The 20,072-nt window shown below is 46.7% G+C and overlaps 1 protein-coding gene across 2 annotated transcripts in view; it reads right to left on the bottom strand.

Moving 5' to 3' along the window:
* Nucleotides 1–20,066, bottom strand: part of TPCN1 (two pore segment channel 1) — a 43,122-nt gene extending 23,056 nt beyond the window's left edge. The window contains exons 1-2 of one of the 2 annotated variants that reach the window (XM_008642907.2): nucleotides 19,502–20,066; nucleotides 2,431–2,555 (exon numbers count right to left, since the gene is read on the bottom strand). In XM_008642907.2, the coding sequence (XP_008641129.1) occupies nucleotides 2,431–2,555; nucleotides 19,502–19,613 (237 nt within the window). In that variant the 5' untranslated portion in view covers nucleotides 19,614–20,066. Of the gene's footprint in view, nucleotides 1–2,430; nucleotides 2,556–5,203; nucleotides 5,749–19,501 lie in introns of those variants that run through there. The other variant, XM_008642908.2, reaches the window with a different exon arrangement.
* Between the last annotated feature and the right edge of the window lie 6 nt (nucleotides 20,067–20,072).

The following is a 20,072-nucleotide window of genomic DNA, read 5'->3' as shown; positions in this document are numbered from 1 at the left end:
AGCAGGAATAAAGGAGAGAACAGCATTAGTGACTCTTAATCCTCTAAGTGAAGAATGCAGACTTTTATAGGGATTAGATACAATTCCCAACAGACTATTCCCATTTACAGCCTGTTGTTTATTGAGGAATGGACTCTACACACACGGGACATCCCCTCCTGTTCATAAGCACATTTCAGTAATGAAACTTTTTAATATCCACTAACTCCTGCTTCAGAAACCCCTGAGCCTCTTCACAATGAGGCAGAGAGCTGGGAGAGTTTATAAAGGCAGGCAAAAAACTTCAGCCAACATCCCAACATAAACACAGCACTTCATTTACTTGCAACTACTTCCACATGTTTACAGACTTATTTGATTAAACTTTTCCAGGACAGAACACGAAAACACCCAGATAAGCTCCAGGGCACCTGGCTGACAGTTGTTCCTCCTTATCTTGGCCTTGCAAAATGTCTGGGAGAAAACACTGGAGCACACACAGTGTTTTCTGCTTCAGGAATGTAAGACAGACTCCATGAAAAATTAACAAGTCTCTATGCTGATTTGTCATTCCCTCTTAACTAGAAAGTTTAATTAACATTAAAAGGTCAGATACTCCATCTTAACACTTTGCCTACAATTGATTTTCAAACAGCTATATCGTGACTATTTTTACCCCTCGGATGAAACTTAGTTTGGGGAGATTTTAGAGGGTTTTCATGCACAACCACCCAATAGCTTCTCCTCTTTCTTCAGTCAACAGTTTTGGCAAGGGAGCTTTTGTCACTCACAGGAAACTTGCTGCCTCTTGGGAACTGTCATAAGAGATCACTTTTCCCCAGCAGAGCCACATGGATGCATAAGAAGTAGTGAGGTTTTATTTAAATTACATCTTTCCATGCAGGCAATTACTGTAAGGACAGCCAAGCTATTACTATCAAAGCAGAGTAACTGTGATTGCAAATGGATAACGAGGTCAGGCAACTCTCCTTTAGGAAGTGAAGCATTCTCTAGACTTGCTCAGGAGAGGGTTTCCAATATTTCTCATTTGCTCCAGCTCACACTGAGTTTCAGAACAAACACTGCCGGGTCAGAGAGCCAGGCTGGAGCCGGGCAGAGCCAGCCCTGCAGAGAGCCCAGGCTGAGATCAGCAGGGTCATTCCCATCCATGCCTGGCAGGACACACTTCCAGAATGACAAACAGGCTAAATCCTGCCTCTGGGGAGCCCAGCAATTCCAAACGTGGCTGGACAGCAAAGCCCTCTTATCCAGACCCAACACTTGCCTGCAGCTACTGCTCACAGGACACTCTTTAAGTGATTCTACCTCATTTCAAGGACAGTGTCATCGTGGCCATTGGTCAAGGCAGAAGCAGGAATCACCCCAATCCGAAGGGCCAGGCCTGCTGTGCCCATTACCATCAGAGCTGCAGCAGCTCAATGACCCTTTGCAGAACTGCTCCAATAATCAGGAGTTTAAACAAAAGCCTGGGAGGGAGGCTGGAGCCACCCTGCCACTGTCAGGTCTGCTCCATCACAGCACAGAGCTCAAGTGCTGCCAAGGTCCAGCCCACACTGTTTTAAAATATCTGAAAAGTGAGATTTCTCAGTCCTGTGGGGTCAGAGCAGGGAGGAACAAATAGTTTCTGTCACCTTGCAGTGGCTTAAACAAAAAAAAACCCCAAACCGGGTCCAAAGCACCTCAGAGCTTTGAAAGGGAACAAAGAGAAGGAAGGACAGACAGTAATGGAACCAGCAACCCTTTCAGGCTGGACAGCTCTGGGAGAAGCTCAGTTTTGGTGGCTAATTCCTCACACCAGATGTACAGCAACCTCAAAAAAACCCTTTGCTGCAGTAAGGATGGTATTTCTGATAACTGGAGCATAGGTGGGGTTTGATTTTTTGTTGTTTTAAATATTATAAATTTCGCTCCTGGGCTGATCCTAATCCCAGCACCCTTTCTTCCTGTAGAAATCAAGACCTCTGCCTTCTCTCATACCTCACATGACCTGCAGGACTTGACTGACACTAACTGGGCCACCCACCCACCCCATGGCCAAGGCAGGATTGGGACCAGCACTTCCAGAACAGGACATGTCCCCAGGAGCGCATTGACCATTCCCCCTGCAGCGACTGGAGAGGTGAAATGACCATCTATGATCAGCTACAAAGATCTCCATGCCAAGGTGGCAGAACTGAACATGTGCTGAATCCCCCAACCATTACAGTCCTTGACACTGGCAGAAAGGGGAGAGGGTGGGTATTTTGTTAGTCAGCTGCTCCAAATGACTTCCAGAGCCCATCTGGAGGTGCCTCCAGCATCACCCCACTCCTGAAGCAGAATCCTTGGCAAAGCACAGAATTTTCAGCCTCAAAATGGAAGCTGTTTCCCACAACCAAGAAGCACCATAGTTCCTGCAGACCATTCTGCCCACGATCCAGCAGAGATCACCTGGAGGTAGATGGCTGCCTCTTGGTAGTTCATTTCCCAGTTGTGCCGCGCAGAGCTCTGCTGGGTGCAGCACTCCCCAGCCGCGGGGCTGGAGGCATCGTTGACAACGTCGTAGCTGCCTCCATCTGCATCAGAGAAACAGGGATTGACAATTAGGGAAGCTGGGATGGACCAGAAGGCTCTGGGATCACAGACAGACATCAGGAGGTGACAGAGTAGCCAGGAAAGTGGCAGCTTGTACACTGACAAATTGACTCTTCGCAGGTAGGAGCTTTAAAGAGACACTCAAACCCAGCACTTCCACACGGGAACGTTCCTGGAAGATCATCAAAAGAGACAGCTTCCTATTCAATCCAGCACGCAGGTCTCCTGGCTCAGGAGGTGTGTGCTGTCATGCCTGAAGCTTGCTATCAACATCACAAACTACAACCAGGCAGGTAACAGCCACCAGCCTCCGAGGATGTCCAGCCCACCGAAGAAAAGAGGGTTTGCAGAAAGAGCAAGAAGCTTTTGCACATGTCTGTGGAGCAGAGGCTATGGAAGGATGGGTAGGCACTGCCCCTGCAAAGGGGCACCAGTGTGAGGAGAGAAGCTGTCAGTACTTTTAGTAGAAAGCCCCACTTTTCACAGCACTTCAGAGCCATTAAACAACACATCCTCACACCACTCTGAGGTGCTGAGAAGTACCAGCACCCCTCTGATGCAAACAAACCACAAGATGAATTTGCTGTTCACACTCCACAGATTAATTCTGAAATTTCTGAGCGCCAGTCCTTCTCACCAGCAAAGAACTACAGAACAATGCCATACTGAACATTTGAGCCAGATTTGGTAAATAAAGATTTTGTTTGAAAAAACCCCACAACAATTCAGTTGCAAAAAGCAACTTCCAAGCAGAGCTACACGCACACAGCGCCCTTCCCATGGGACATACAGGGCATGTATATAAACTCCAAAATAATTGCCATTTTTGCATTCTGCAGCCTCACTGCTATTAAGACAGATGAAAACTATGCAAGAAGACAATTACTGTACAAAAAGGGAATGTCACTTGGTTTCTTCTTCTGGGTCTGAGGGTTTTATTTTACCTTTGACAAAGAATACTAAGCAGAGACCCCAAAGCAGTGACACCTGCTTAGGGCCTGCGGTGGACCTAGCCACACTCTCAGTTCTCCAGAGTTTCAAACATTTCCCACACCACATGGTTGTTCCTGCTCTCAGAGGAGACTTCCCTCCTCCAGTGCCTCATGTTCCCGAAGTGGGTACATGTAAAATGGAGCTTGCCAGCACAGAAGTGCTGATTTTCCCCCTTTTTATAAGCACAGGAGCTGTGGTGTGGCAGCTTGTTCTCTCTGTGTTAGAAGTTGTTATTTGAGAGTGGGCAAAAATCACTGTGAGGTTCTTTTCCCCTCTCATGACAGCCTGCTGAAGATTTGCTGTGACAAAATAATCCTCGATGAATTACTGATTCAGTCTCTCCAGAACACCCTCTGGAGTGGAGAGAGAGTCCATGCCAAAATCTCTGCACCCGCCAGGAGAAATGGCACCATGTGCTCCTGGCAGAGGCAGGGAGTGGGAAGAAATCAGAACCTCTTCACCAGTGCACAGCCACAGCTGCCTCTTCCACCCCCAAATCAAATTAAGATAGCATTTCTCTGGGGTTTGTGAAGATCTTCCAGATTGCACGCTCAGGTTGCTGAGCATTCTGCAGCACGAAGCCTTTTCCTCTTCCTTGCTTCCCCCACACCCCTTAAAATACCACTCAAAATCTGGACAAATGTTTGAATGAGGCCGGTTCCTCCCCCACACCCCTCAATTTAGCACAGTTCTTGAAAAAAACTCAATGATGGAGTTTTTATTTATCCACGGAGCTGGAATGGCAGCCTTCTGGTTTGTCTGCTTTTAAACTAAGAGATGACAGCCATATGCAAAAATCAGAAGCGTTACATTGCGAGCTCTAAAAAGTTCTTAAACGTTATTATTGATGAAGCTTTTGCTGGGGATGTGTCTCAAAATGACAGACTCCCTCAAACTGCAGCCTGAGAGCAAAACCTTTTCACATTTAATGCTTAACAGTTATAGGAAGAGCACGCCTTCATCAGAACCTGGACTTTACGTTACAGAATATACAAAATTTAAGAGCATCAAAACACACTGTGGCCAAAACAGCAGAGGTTTGTAGCACGAACCTAAACACCAACACACTGGACCCTGTCACAAGATGCCAAAATCACCTTTAACCCTGAAGCAGCTCTTTTACAAAAATTAACCTCTCGGGAAAGGATCGACACTGGGAAAAGACACACCCCAGCAAAAACCCAGGACCAGGACCCTGCTCTGTGCTTCCCACAGAAGCTGGAAACAGAAGAGTTGTCCCAGCTCTGAGACCACATCTGCAAATACAAAACAGCACTCAGAGATGCAAATCAGAACCAAAAAACAGGTCTAGAAATCAAGATGCTTCCCTGCTGTCTAAACCAGGCACAGACAACAGAAAAAGCACTGACGTGTTCCAGTGGGGAGCTGCATTTTGTGGATCAGCTTCTTCCCCATCAGGTACCAGAAGGTTGATCTAGCATCCCTGAGGCAACAGCATCATCTGGGTCATAAATAATAATAAAAATAATAATAAATTTGAAGAGCAGCCCTCTGACTGTGTGCTTGGCAGCCCTCCAGCGAGCTAATTTCCTCAGCTGCTCCCATGATAACAATGACACAGACTAATGCAAGCTCGGCTCCGCTCGTGCTGCACAACATCCCCGACGGCGTTTACCATCAGTATGGAGCTCAATGAGATAGGAGGATCTCTCCACAGGGCTCCCGGAATCCTCGAAGTAGATGGCAGGCAGCTCTCTCCACTGCATGGCAGCCGCTGGTGCTCGCAGCCGGGCACAGCTGAAGTTCCTCCCTGCCTTCCGAAAGCTGATCCTCGATTTCGCAGCTTCCTCAAGGGAAAGCTCCGCACAAAAGACTCTGCTCTGCTGGCTGCAGAACTGAACAGTTTCTCCCCTCCCCTCAGAGGAAGGTGGCTCAGACCTCAGTGAGATCCTTTCCTTGGGTGTTTCCGAGGGTGAGATTTTGGAAGGTTTGGCTGCGGGACGAAGAGCTGCCAGGCACAAGCGTGGTGGCGAAGCGGGGATTCGTGTGCTGCGCTCTCGTATTTTGGCATTTAGCACAACTTGCTCACCAGCAAGCACGATCAGCTAACGGGAAAGGAGTCAAAGTGCTGAGTAGGCACAGCAAGGAATCTCCAGCACAAAAAGGAAAGAGGTATTTCATGAAGTTCACAGTGCAAGGGGCATGACAAAGGAAGCGATCTGAGCTGGTCACAGATGGCAAAGCTTCCTTCTTTACACTTGTGTAACTTATCCCAGTCATTCCCTGAAAAGAGAGAGAGGGAGGGAGGGAGGGAGGGAAAAAAAGAAAAGAGGCAGGGGGGGAAAAAGGAAAAGCAAAACCAGCTGGCTGCTTACACAAGGCATCCGGAACGAGACTGCCGGGACTCCAGCATTTCCATTCAGTGCAGCGGAGCATGCTCCTGTGTAAATAGTTTCCATATGTCATCATTACAATAAAAAACAAAAAAACAAGGAAGAAAGAGAAGGAGCATAAACTTTCCAGTGCCCAAACCTCTCCCTCTGCAAAACAAATTCCCTGCTTAGGGGAAGGGAAAACTCTCCATGGGCGGAGAGCAAACAAACTCCTCTCATTCGGAGGAGCTCATGCAGCCATGGGGGATCTCCAGGGCAGAGCTGAGAGGGGAATAAGGGACAGAAAACACATCCAGGGGAGTCTGGGATAAATCATCCTTCCCAGCCAGCTATTATGTATCAAACCGAAGTCACTCTGGAATTCCGTGGCTTTTGGTGCCTGCACTTCTTTAAATAAATACTATTTTTAAAAAAATTCCAACAAACTAGTAACCTCCTACAAATTCAAAGAGTTATAAACCAACTCTACAGGGTAGCTCTTCCATTTGCCTCGGAGCTCTCCCAGTCTGGCTCTCATTAGCGTGTTTGCCAGATGTTCTGCTTTCCAGATAGCACACACTTTTTATAGCCTTGCACTGAAACAGACTGAGATTCCCTAACTGGCTCACTGACTGACTCCAAAGCCTTTACTGGACTTACCAGGGCTTTCTCCTAAATGGTTAAGGATGGTTTGGGTGCTAGTTGCCATCCTGCCCAGATACTGCTGTTTTAGCAAGTACACCTGTGATGACAGAACACTGCAGAACATGTGAAGGCAGGAGTGACTTAAATCAGCAAAAATATCCTTATTCTGTCATTCAAACTGTTCACACATCACGTGTGGAGTCAATGTAAGATGCAATATGCAAGTTGCTCCACTGAGCTCCATGTGTGAGTAATATTTCTCTTGACAGGCAAAAAAAAGAAATGCCAAGGACACACAGCTTCGGAGACAGGACACACCTTCATTCACGTGGCCTTGCAAGGTCCCCGATTCACCAAACAGAGCAGCAAGAGGGAAGAGGAAGGAAGGCATCACCTCCTGCATTTGGGAAAGGTCAAACTGTCCAGGGCACATGGTCTGGGCAGCTCGAGTCACCAGTGTGTTCAAGTGCTCAAGGCTGGATGGGGCTTGGAGCAACCTGTTCTAGTGGAATGCGTCCGTTCCTTCCAATCCAAAGCATTCCATGATTTTACCATTCTACCGTTCAATTGGAGCCATTGTTTTTCAGGCTTTGCACTCCTCACGGCCACAACCCCTCCGTTTCTTACACCCTCCATCTTCACTGTATCTGTAATTCCCAAACTCAGCCACAGAGCCCAAGCTTCCAGTTTAACGCAAACATAACCAGGCATGCCACAGCACTGAGCATGAGCCCATGGAAGAAAGCAGATCGCAGCAGGTCAAAGGTTCTCTTGGTGTTCCTGGATCTCCTGAGCTCACATCCAAGAGCTGTCCCAGTGCAGGATCCCCATGCTGGCTGAGGTTTCTGGCTCTCTCAACAGTGCTGCTCCCTGAGGCTGTGGTGAGGATGGACAAGGAGAAGGAGAAGGAGAAGGACAGCACTCCAGAGGCACTCCTCTCTCCTGGAAAGCCCTCATCAGCTGAACCACATGGAACACTCACTACAGAAGGTGTAAATCCATGAAAAAACATGGAAACAAAGTAGATGCCTACCCTTCCCCAACACAAGCTGTGCAGTCATCTTCAGTCCCAAAGCCAAGATTTCAGTCAAGTATTGGAGTTGTCCCAGCACCAGTGATGGCATTTTCCCTTCCAAGGGCTCACGTGCCATGTAGCTTCACCTCCAGAGGATTAGTCTTCTCTCCCTCCTCCAAGAAGGCTGATAAGAAACTGCTCCTTCCAAGCACTGAGGCATGAACACACATGCGCTTGTCTCTTCAAGGCCAGGCTCACCTACCCGGGAGAAAAAAAGCTGGAAGCTGCCTGGAAAGCACAGCTGGTCTGGCACTTGGCCACACATCTCAGAGGTGAGAGAGACAGACAGGGAAATCACTGCCTTTGCTGCCTGATTGCCAGTTCAGCGCCGTGCCAATGGGAGCATCGCAGGACTGATCTTTGCGGCCCAAAAGTCTTAGTGCCTGTCCTGTTTCAGGGGACGTTGTGGGAAGGAATAGAACAGCCATGGGGAAGTCTAAACAATTTGCTGTCAGTTTGTTGCCTAGGAAAAAAGGGCATCTCCAACAGAGAGCAGTGCCAAGCCCTTCTGCTGCAAGAGAAATAATCTACTTCGGAATATTTCAAGCCAGCGTAACTGAGTCATGCTCTTCCTTAGAGACAGTGGCACAGCAGAAACATATGCAAAGGCCTGGGACTCTTTGTCTTACTGTATTCTCACAGCACTCACTTGCCGTGAAGATCAACAAATAAAGTCACTTCAGCTTCCTATTAACACAGGAAAGTTTTAAAAAAAAATATGAACGTTGCCACTTCCTGTTAGTGGCAAAAGGCAACTTGAGCTGACCGTCCTCGCCTTGACTCGAGGATCAAGCGAGTTCCTACAGCATCAACACGAGCTCACATCATGCCTTCATCACCACAGGGAGCTGAATCCTCGTGAAGGAGGAGCAGATGTCCCTCAGCATGGTAAGTCACATTTTATATATCATTGCCTCTTCTCAGTCGTGCCGCTGAGTTTCTTATATGGAAGACAGCTTAAGCCCAGCATTCTTTAATTAGGGGACCACTGTATCATCGCTAACATCTGCACTGCACACATGTAAAACCCCTGGTGCACAAGCTGAACACGATGCCAGAAGAGCTAAAGCATGGTAGGAAATAGTTTAGTCCCAGCAGAAGCCCTGGCCCATCTAGCACTTGCTCTGAGTGAGGCAGAGCCAATTAACCCTTTGCTCTGCAGCTTGGGAGAAGAGCCATGATGATTCACTTGGATATTCACTTCCTGCACCACCCTGCTGGGGACAGAGACATTCGTAAGGAAGAATAAAAAAAAAAAAAAAAAAAAAAATTAAAGACTTCCAGGAAAATAAGGACAAGGGTAATTTTACCCATCTACAGCAGCCAAGCTTGGCTGGGTGGAGATCCTCATCTGTGCAGTTCACTGCCTCCTCTCCCCAGGACACCTGCTCTCCTCTGATCTCATCCCTGAGTCACTATGGGCTTTTTTCCTCTTGAAATATTATGTGGCAAGTTTTGGCCAGGAACTATTTGATCCTGGGACAACTTTCACTCCTGAATACATAGCAGCAAGAGGCAGAGGGGCAGATCCCTCCTTTTTGGGATGTTTGGGATCCATAATTAGGTTAGTAAGACTTCAGTGGCTGAAGATGAACTGACAGGTGCAAACCACCCCCTGTCTAAGCCCTGCTCCACAAAGCTGCTTCCTGACAGATGTGGGATTAAATCCCCCTGCATCTGAGTCCATGAAATACCGCAGGGAGAGCTGGAACCAGGCACTCCTTCAATATAAAACTGTGTAACACAGGAGTTCCTGCTTCTTAACAGAGCTGCAAAGTCAAATCCAAAGCATTTTTATTCAGTAAAAGTCCCATAAAAGGAAGGGCTGCATCAGGAAGCTAGAACGAAGAATCTCACTTGTGTCAAGCCAAATTGCTGCCAGTTTCATACCCTTTATTTCTTATCTTAACAAATGAACCACAACACCACAAAAAGGAGAAGCCAAAGCCGCAACAGAAGGATCACCTACAACTCATATTATCCATCCTTTCAGCAGCCAATATGCTCCATAATCTCATCAGTCCGATCGTATCACAGCAACAAAGGCTTTACACACACTGAGATAAAATTATACCATAACTGGAATTAAATATCTGAGTCATTGAGGGGCTCTATGGAACAACTAATGAATAGAAAAAACAATTGGAAACAGTTAAGTTTTTGCTGAACCAAACCAAAAAAGGAAAAATAAAAGAGACAGCTCTGCCTAAGGCAGAGAGAGAGGCCAGACGTGAAATAACACACACACACATTTCTAATTCATAATTTTTGAGGAAGTAACAGAAAGAGACAGTATAAGACACCCTCAGCTATAGCATTTCTTTAACATATCCTGTTACATGAAGGAATTTCCTCTTTTTGTTCCAAAAAGGGAAACCAGTGCCTCCTGCTTTTAACACATTAAAGATCTGCTTTGGCTTTGGTAACAGCACAATGTCAGCAGTTCAAGAGCACGTTCCTCATTTCAATTCTCCAAAGCAGAGCCTTTGGATTTCCCTGATGCAGTTTGGAAAGATGTTTGATTAAGCTGCAATCTGGCCTTTTTAACGGGAGCAGTGTGCTTCCAGGACTGACTGCCAGCTCCAGCCACCAGCAGCTCTCCAGGGAAGTCACAAAGTTAGCAGTGGGAAGCAGAGAGGAAGCGCTTCCCTTATGGGAGAAATCTGGATTAATTTGGGTAACAAACCTCCAGCATTGCCAAAGCAGGACTAGAATGAAGAAGGCAGTAATAAGCTATATGCCTTACTGACCCTTTTTCCCTGAAGAGAGAGGGATAGCAGGAAAACGACATAAATTTAGAAGTTAAATAACAAACTCTCAACATCTTACCATGACAGGCTGAGACCAATTAAAGTTATTTGTTGTGGTGCAGCAATAATAAGGAGGTAATTGTGTTTTGTCGTGTTAGAACACGACTCCAACACACTGATTCCTTTGAAATACAACACTGCTGCATCTCCTCTGCCTCGTCCTTCAGCCAGGAAAGAGAAGCTGCCAACTTCAGGGGAAGACACATGTAAAGGAGCAGGGAAAACCCCAGCCTCAAGTGCTGTGGAACTGTTCTCCATTAGGAAAAAAGGCTTCTGCACATTTGGTGGAAACCACTGCTGGCAGGAACTGGAGGTTGTTTACTGGCTGGAGAGGAAGGAAGGAGTTAAACCATTAACGTGACAACTGCAAAACAGCTGATTTTCCCTCAACTGGTCCTTACTTCAAGTCCTACAGCCCTCACACAGAACCACATCTTCAGAAAATGGACAACTTTGACTTCAAAAGTCTTACAAATACACAAAATTGTCCTTTGAATCCAGATTTTAGAAGAACTACTGCTGGTTTCCCATTATTTTGCCTGGAAATCTGGGCTGGCTGTCCTGCAATCTCCTGCCTGGTGCAAAACACCTTCTGGGGCTGGAAGAAAGTCACTCTTCACGGCAGTGTACAGACTGCCTCAGCTGCAGCCTTAGAAATCAAAAGTCATCTGCTAATTTTTAAATGTCAACCTTTAGAATCAGCTGTTTAATCTCTATTTACTGTGGGAATAGAAGAATAGGTCATACAATGACTGTGTCATCTGGCTTTTCAGCAAATATAGAATACATTCAGTATTTCTTGAGCTTCCCTTTAGCACTATTGGAGTGTTAAACCTGGAACTTCTGACAAGCTGGAATCATTTAATATGTTTTTTTTATTTCTCAAGTCCTTTAGAGCACCTTTAACTCTGCTGACCACATTCCTAGACATGATTTTCCACTCCCAGTTGCTATTCCTTCATTTGATATATATTTATCTACAGATCTGTAAGTCTTTCGCGTTAGCCAGCCCAGGCATGCCAGTACTGTGACTTTTTGCTGCCTCTCCAACAGCTCTAAAGCTTCCATTAACATTTTTGTTTTCTATGCATTTGTGCTGCCTCAAAGTATAGAAAATTTACAACGTTTAAGTCTTCTCCTTTGCAACCACTAGAGATAAGGTCTGGCCACCAGCCTTGTATTTGAAAGGAAGGGGCTTTGACTTGGTCATTTCACCCCGCTGACCCAAATGTCAAAATTTTCCTCAGTGCTCCCACTTGCAGGATTGATCACTCAGCCTTAATTCTACAGGCATTTCTTCATTCGGTTAATGAAGAGCAGGAACATATTTGTGCATTCTAGGGAAATTCACTTTGCTTTTGCGCCATAAACTTTCCCAAATCCATGGGGGATAGTGAAAGTGTTCTCTGCAGAACAGTTATAGTTGGAATAAAACACAGGCATTCCCAGGTGGCAATACAGACACACACCTGTTATGGAGGAAACAAAAGTGTAGCTGAGATGTCCAGCCCCACAGAATCAGGGGGTTTAACACGGCTGTGCAGAGAGATACATCCCAAATTTTCTTCCCCCACACATAAGCAAGAAAAGAAAAGCCTTTTGTTCCAAGCAGACCTCACCAGATCGTGATTGTAAAAGCAGCGCTGGATGCTCCAAACCCCCACAGCATGATTCAAACCACAGCAATCCCCTCTTGTCATCCTAAGGATCTTTCAGCAAGCCCACGGTGCTGCCATGGATCAGCCTTTCCCGCCTCCCTGTCTCCCGGATGGAGCACAGGTGCAGGAGCTTCCTGCGGAACTGCTCACCGCAAGCAGATGGACAAAACCCTAACGCTGCTCCTACAGCTCCCCATAAAGCAAGCAGCCATGTGAAAACCAGGCTGCTTCTCCACATGCAAAAAGCAATTACGTTGAAAACACACGAAGAGCCCTGCGAGGTCCAGATCAAAAGCCAGAGACATGGGAGGCAAGAGAAAAGACCGATCAAATTCACTGCACTTTTCCCAGCTTAAGGATCAGAAATGGAGCGTTCTGGCTCATAAATTCTACTTCCAGCAAATTCAAACCTAAATCCCCTGAAGGCAATAAGGAAAAGGCAATCAACAACAACTCTAACCACTTCACAGATGCTCCTGTTTAGTTTATGCAGCACTTCTTACAGCATTCAAATGGGTAAAATGGGATTTCAACGCAGGGGGGCTGACGGCAGCAGGCAGGATTCCTCGGTGAAGATACCAAGGGCAAAGGAAGTTCTGAGAAGCATCATATTGGTTATGATGAGTGAACTCAGCGTGCTCAGCCTTTGCTCATTTTAATCTGCCAGTATGCAGGCTTGGCTAAACTGAACATCCTGCATCTACAGTGCCTTAAAAATCCACAGGAACCACAAATGAGGGGGGAAACGAACAAACTGATGCGTTCCCTGGGAAGCCATGAAAAAACTAATCACTATTTGTTTCCAACTGTTGTTCCGCTTCCTGAGCCAAATGTTTCCAAGTCAGCTGTGGTGGCTGAGGAGTGACCGGTTAGAGCTGGAAAGTTGTCGATTTAAAATTGCAGCTCGAACACTTTCAAACTCCTTAACATCTTTTATAGTTCCAGGACCACCTGTTCAAAAAACCAGGGCCCTCTGATGACATGACACGTGCCCTCAGCCCACATTTTCCAATGAAAGCAATCAGCTCAGGGAGGAAACACTTAAGACTACCCTGTTCTGCTTTCACCCCAAAAAGATGGGAGTTGTGCTGGAGAAGAGACACACAAAGGGCATGGGCTCCCTCCCTCAAAGCATCAAGGTCATCACTCCCATCTTCAGGAAGGGAGTGAGGAGCTTCCAGACTCCTTGTCCCACTCTGCAGCATCCCTCCTGATTTACAGTGCAAGATGATCTCCATCTCCAGTGCTCCAGGAGATGACAAAGGAGAAAGAACCATTTGACTCCAGGATAATGGAACACTAACCCAAGTCTTCTCCACCTTGTAGACGCAGTTACCAACTCAGATTTGAACAGCATGGGGCATTCAAGACAAAAATCACTGGGAATTTTTTTTTTCACTGCGTGAAAGTCAACAGTGCAGAGATTCTGTTTGACAGAGCATCCTACTGTGAGACACACAATGTGTGCATTGTGCAAACCGCTCTCCTGCAGAGCTCAGAAAACAAGGAAGGCTTGGAAAAAATACCCACAATAACTGCAGCCCTTGATACCTCCTGGTACTTTACTGTGCTTGTGGTTCTTCCTCTACAGGCACCATGTTCACAGAGCCATGGTGAGAATGTCTCCACACAAATGCTTTTCAGTTTTGGACAATACAGTGCTGCTTCTCCTGAAAGAAAGGTACCGACTCTACCCAAGTATTTAAGCACAGCCCTGCCTTAAAACCTGAATTCTCAGGACAAGTGAGACTCCAGAGGATAGTTCAGAGCAGAAACACATTTTTCACTATTTCTAACACCATAGCAAAAGATCCCCAACATCTTCTAAAAGGCAGCATTTCCCTCCTTCCTCCGAGCTTACAGAACCCATCACCCAGGGAAACGAATTGTACTGAAGGAGAAAACAATAATCTCCTTATGTTTTGGGTGTTCGTTTCCCTTTCCAAGATTTTCACCCCTCGCTCCTCTCGGAGGCAGTTTTGCTTCGCTTTGCTTGCTTAAAACATTCATTATAAGTCATCTAGGCCAGGAAAGGATTAGAGGAGCCCTGGCAGAAGTTGCAGAATGCAAGGCTGTTAGGTCAGAGAAATGAGACTTTCAGAGGCATAAACAGCAATCCACCACAAAACCACCACTCATGCTTTGGAAACTATTCCTCTCTCTATAAATTTTAAGCAGGTGCATATTAAGAAAAATGAATCATGTACAGGAATGCAAAACAGCATCTCTTCATAAAAAAGAATGAAGCCTACCTGTCCACTCCCACACCAGTGTAATCAGCATTTCCAGGTGAGATTGGCATTAATGACTTACCCCAGGTGCAAGGAGGAGCTGCTCCAGCAGCAGAACCAGACTGCTTCCCAAAATGAGATCCCAGTCTTGTGCTCTGGCCATGCTTCACCTCTAAAGGCAGCAGCAGAAGCACTGCTGCTGGAACTAATTAAAGGCAAATTGGTAGAACTAGGGGCCATGACGTGAGAAAATATCCTGCATAGCATCCAAGAAAGCCACCAGATAATCCAAAAGGCTGTTTAAGAGCCTGGCTGTCAGAAATCTTGGAATCTGCCAGGTCCATTGCAAGCAGTTGCTTGTTCCCTCATCCCCTTCATTTCTTCACCTTAATTAGCTACAGCATTTCATACCCAGTGCCTCAGTCCAAACAGCCACCTCGGAAATCCTTACTTCCACACAAGGATCAAAACCTACAGATCCTGAAGGATTTATTAAATCTACCAAGTGGCTGACATTTGAAACGCCTCTTTTCCTCCAAAGGTAGCAAAGCCAGAATGCTTCCACAGCAGTTCAAGTGGTTCCACAAGAAGCACAGGTCCTAAGAGTTTGTGTGGTTGCAGCATTTTCCCAAAGATCAGGTGTTTATTCTCTGCTTCCCCAGCCCTTTGGGAATTGTTTTACACCTGGAAATCTCCCCCATGGCAGGAGGATGGAACAGGATGAGTTTTAAGGCCCCTCCAACACAAACCGTTCAGGGATTCTCTGAGATGATTCCATGACCAGATGGGCTGAAGCCGTGGAGTACATGGACAGAATTAATTCTCTCACTGCCAATACAAACGTGTTCTGGAACCAAATCCAACACAGAAGAGATTTCTGTCACTTCAGGTTGCACATTGGTTAACAAATACATCAAAATCCAGGTGATTCACATGCCTCAAAAGAACATTAACTGCCCCAAATCCCAAGCCAGTTCCATATGCAGGTATCTAACTGGGGCTTAGTAAAGGATTTAAAAAAAAAAAAAAAGACAAGTTAGGTGTCTACAACATCCATTAATGCTGTAATTAGATTCTGTGTTCAGAATCACCACGAGTCTCCACCAGCCAGTTACAAAAGGAACAGCTTTGCTGAAAGCCCCATCCCACATTCCGTCAGGGAACTGTCCCAATCAAGGGCAGAGGGCCCCTTCCAGCCCTCTGGGAAGCCCAGCACACCCCACACACTGTTCTACAGGCACAACCAGCAGTCTCTGGGCTTCCCCTACCCACATTCCTCACCAAGCATGCCTGTAGCAGCCCCTCCAACCTCACCAACAGAGAAATCTCATTTTCTTCACACTCTTTGAGCCACCTGCTCCTTCCCAGCAGTGCCAGGCACAGGGGAACATTATGTGTGTACATAATTCACCTTTCCAAAAGGCCAGGCTGGCTCTGGTTTTCCTGACAATTCACCTCTCAGGCAGAAGAAAGTGAGATTGCAAAGGCACCTCACTCAAAATCATAACTTCCCATTTTCCAGCAATCCTTCTAGAAAACATCACTCTTGGTTGTTGCAGTTGCTCCCCCACCTCCCTAATAATTAGTTTTTACCTCAATAGCAGATGCAGCTGCTTTCTTGTAAAAGCCCAGAGTTGAAAGATGACTTCTTTTCCCTTGCCATTACCCATTGTGTAGGAAAACAGACAATATCCCATTGTTCCCTGTACAACACTCCGAGCTGTACTTTCTGCTCTGAACACACTGAAACTCTACTTGAGGCTGCAGCAATTTCCATGCAGGAGGCAAAGGAGAGTCTTGTATCTGATCTAATACAGGATAAATCAATGTGCACTCATTTACTGTTTATAGCTCCCATCAGCTCAAGGAGAGGCACTGTCCTAGAGTTTCAAGGCTATCCACGCTACCTTTGTAGATGGAAAACAGACACTGCACTCGGGAGATATTTTGAGAACTCCATTCAAACATTTCCCAGGAGTTCAGGAGGGATGGGAAATCACTAAACCCTGGCAGGTTCTCATCACTGTCAGTGCAGGATTTTGGGAAAGGCCATGCCAGGTTCACATCTCCCTTCTTGCCTCCTACAGAAATTCAGTTTCCTGTTAGTCACTCCCCTCAGGCAGCTGCTGGGGAGCTTAATTGGAGTTTGCATGGAGATGCTCAGATAAGATGTGCTAGGGAAGGGCAGCTTCACATTCATTACTGTGGATTCAGGTGATTCAATAGCTTCTCCCTGGCTCCTTCAGCTGCTGCAGCTAGAATGAAAAATTATCCAGCCCCTACACAGCGCAGTCAGAAAACCGTCAGCACCACAGGAACCACATTTTTCTGGATGTGGTCTGAATTCTTGTCAACTTTGCAGGATTCTGTGGGGGCTGCACATGGGAGCTCCCTGTATCCCAGCACAAGCCAAGCAAGGCAGAGTTTAGTATTCCTCCCCATGCAAGTATTTTCTCTCGTTAAATGCTTAAGAGCTGGAGGATTTGGGAGATTAATTTTTGCAGCTGGACATTTTCTTTAAGAATGTAATTTTCCACACAATTTTCTCCTTTAGCTTTCTTTTATTCTAACCCCAAGACACCCACTTACCCAGGAGAGGACTCTCCTGCAAGGTTTGGAAAGGAATTCACTCCTGCACTTCAGTCCTTTCTTTTTACATCTGCTACAGGCTTGCTTTCAGAAAACCCTGTTTCTACTTATTTCAACCCAGAAACTTGTCTCCAGTTCCAGGCAATCAATGCTAAGAATCCAAAACTAAAAATTCATTTATCCAAAGACCTGATTGGAACAAAGCCACACCATGGATAGTTTTTTTTAAAATTTAAAAGCACAAGAAGTTCCTTAAAAGAACATGAGAGCTGATACACTGAGCCACACAGCACTTAGTGACATGGTTGTGACAGGCTGGAGAACGGACTAAAATTTAGAGGAGTTTGTGCACACAGAAACACAAAGCAAGAGTGAGACTTCATTATTACCAACCTCGAACATGTGACTGAACAAGGGGTAGCTACAGCCACTTTGTCTTTCCCTCAATGTCACCTGGAAGAGGATGGTGGGTCCTTCACTGCAAACAGTCCCAGCCTGTTCTGGGGACACACTTCAGCAAAAGTTTTGTGTTTAACCTGCCATTGAATCCCTTGGAGTTGATGATAGGCAGGCGCAGTAACAAGGGAGCTGTTCCTCCAAATTCTGGCTGAATATTCAATTATGAGGGTTTAGGCAAAGGGAAGACAAAGCCAGAAGGAAACAGCCTCCTGACATTCCCTGTCCCCGTGTCCTCATCATCACCCTGGCAGGCTCTTTCTCCCCTGACAAGGACTTCTCACACACTCTTTTTGCCTGGAAAAGAAAAGCTTCTGACTGCAAACGTGACATCACACAGTTCTGCTAATGCCATTTCAGTCCTCAGCAGCCAAGCAGAGGCAGAGCAGAGGGGACATACTTGATTCCTCACAGCCTCCACGAGATACAACAAATTTCACAGCAGATTTTCTGTGCAGGCGAAGACCACACGTCCTGGTTTTTAAACAAGCTTACTTTTGCCAGTGCTGGTGTCCGCATGCTCTCTCCCTGATTTAAGCTTCCCGCTTCCCAGAGATAAACGTGCCTTTCAAGTTGTTGATGCCAGCCTACCCCTCCTAATCCTTCATCTCACCCTGACTTCAGAAGGCTCTGTATCATTCCCTATCTCTTCCACAGCATAAGCTTTATATTTCTGCAGCAAATCCAACTTTAACAGTGATTAAAACATACGGCAAAATAAGAGACATTTCATTTGAAGGATCCCAGGAAATGAGTTCCCAAAAATCACACAGCAATCTTTTAAGAAGCACAAAATTGGTCCCTAAACAACTTCCCTGTATTTCAATGTGAAAATTTTATTTATTAATACATTCATTCTCATGCCTGTGCTTTAACACAGTCGTGCTGGCTTCAAGCAATTGTTAAGCCTCACCCAACTTCTTCTTTGAAGGGATGGGAGGCGGGGGAATGAAAGAGGGAAGAGTGATTAAAATTAGTCACAAGGAATCCTATAAATACACCCGTGGACCGAGGAAGAAATCTCTCTTCTATTTAACTTAAAAATAGAGAGCTAAACTTTAAAAGACAAACAGATGGGATGAAGCAAGGATAAAAGAGAGCTTAGAGAAAGTCAACTGGGCAATTTAGTCAGGGACCTGCATTGTGGGGTGGCAGAGGAGGAGGAGGGAGGAAGAATCTTGATTATCTGAAACTAATTCCTGACTTGGGAAGTCAAGAAGGAGAAAATTAAGGGAACCCATCTTATTGCAAGAGGAATCTAATCTCAGAGGCAGTATGGCACAGAGGCCTAATGTGGAAAAAAAGGGATGCCTGGCCAGGAAATGATGCATTTGTTCCAAATGTGCAACCTGTGGTAGCAAGGGCTGGAACAGGATCACAAGACCTGAGTGTGTCTGCACCTGCAATGTCAACTGGAAGTCACAGGGATGTGCTGGACAAAACTGCTCAGGTACATCCAGAGAGGTGTAACACCAACCAGAAACTAACTGAACACGCTCAGACACATCTGCTGGCCACATCCAACCTGCTGCAGGGTGAGGGCTTTAATGAAGACACACACTGAGGAGACATCCAAGCTTCTGAGCTATGGTGGCTGTTGTTTTCCCCCTCCCAGTGCTCACAGGCTGGCTACGCCCCACTAAACAGCTGGGGCCAACATGAATATGTTGTCTAAAAATACTCCAGGTTCTTTGACACGAACACAATAAAAATGTGGAAGGGATTTATCAACACTTCCCTTCTCGCAAAAATCAGAACGTAAACTAGAAACGGGCAAAACAAAAGTCACAAAGGGCAGATGTTTATGGTGCTAGGAGAGTGCCACATGAGATAACTGCAGTGGGACAGTGCCAAGGGAAGGAGACACTCTGGGACAACGTACAGGAAAGGGCTTAATGTCACAGGTTACTACAGGGAAACCCCAAAATTGTGTGTTAGAAACAACACGGGTAAGACCCGTCTAGCGCCCGCGGTGTCACAGGAAGCTGTGAGCAACAAGCAGCACAACAAGCAACTTCCTGACCTGGTTTTATCAGGCAGCCCCGGGACACTGAGCGACGGCTCTGGGAGTTTCACCGGGAAGAGCAGCCACCCCAAAGAGACAAACACCGGGCGGGGAATGACAAAGTGCTCTTACTTTCGTTAGGCAGCTCCTCCCGCTCCAGGTCATCCAGAGGGGCTGAGGTGCTGCTCCCGCTGTCGTCCAGGGTGAGGATGAGGGGAACGTCATCGTCCATGCTCACAGCCATGCCGTCCCTTCTGAGGCTCCTGCTGACGGAGCTTTAAACAACGCTTTTTGCAGTTCCACTTGGGAAACGCTTGTGTCAGAACCTCTGCCTGGAAAGTCGTCCCCCGGGGCTGTCTGCTGGACACACGGACACAACAGTGCGCGCACCCATCTCCGGACACCAGAGCTCCAGAAAGGACCGAGTTACTTGCTTCCCAAAAGCAGCGCAGGGTACCGGACTCGATGGATTTATGCCAAAGCTCAATTCACAAAGCGAGGCCGGGGCTGCCTATCCCAGCCGGCGCACGGCTCGCAGGACAGCAGGGACGCAGGAGAAACTGATCCTTGGCAAGCTCCTGACCCCTCGGCACCAGGAGCAGCGGCCGTGACGCACCCCGGGCCAGCATGGCGCTAAGTGTCCCCGTCACACATGGCTCTGTCCCCCGCCGTGCCCAAGCGCCTGGCGCGCAGCTGCGGCGGC

The sequence above is a fragment of the Corvus brachyrhynchos genome, unplaced genomic scaffold (assembly GCF_000691975.1).
Source record: "Corvus brachyrhynchos isolate BGI_N302 unplaced genomic scaffold, ASM69197v1 scaffold19, whole genome shotgun sequence".
NCBI classification, from domain to species: Eukaryota; Metazoa; Chordata; class Aves; order Passeriformes; family Corvidae; genus Corvus; species Corvus brachyrhynchos.
The sequence above is the reverse complement of the archived record's forward strand: the minus strand, read 5'-3'. Positions and strand labels throughout refer to the sequence as shown.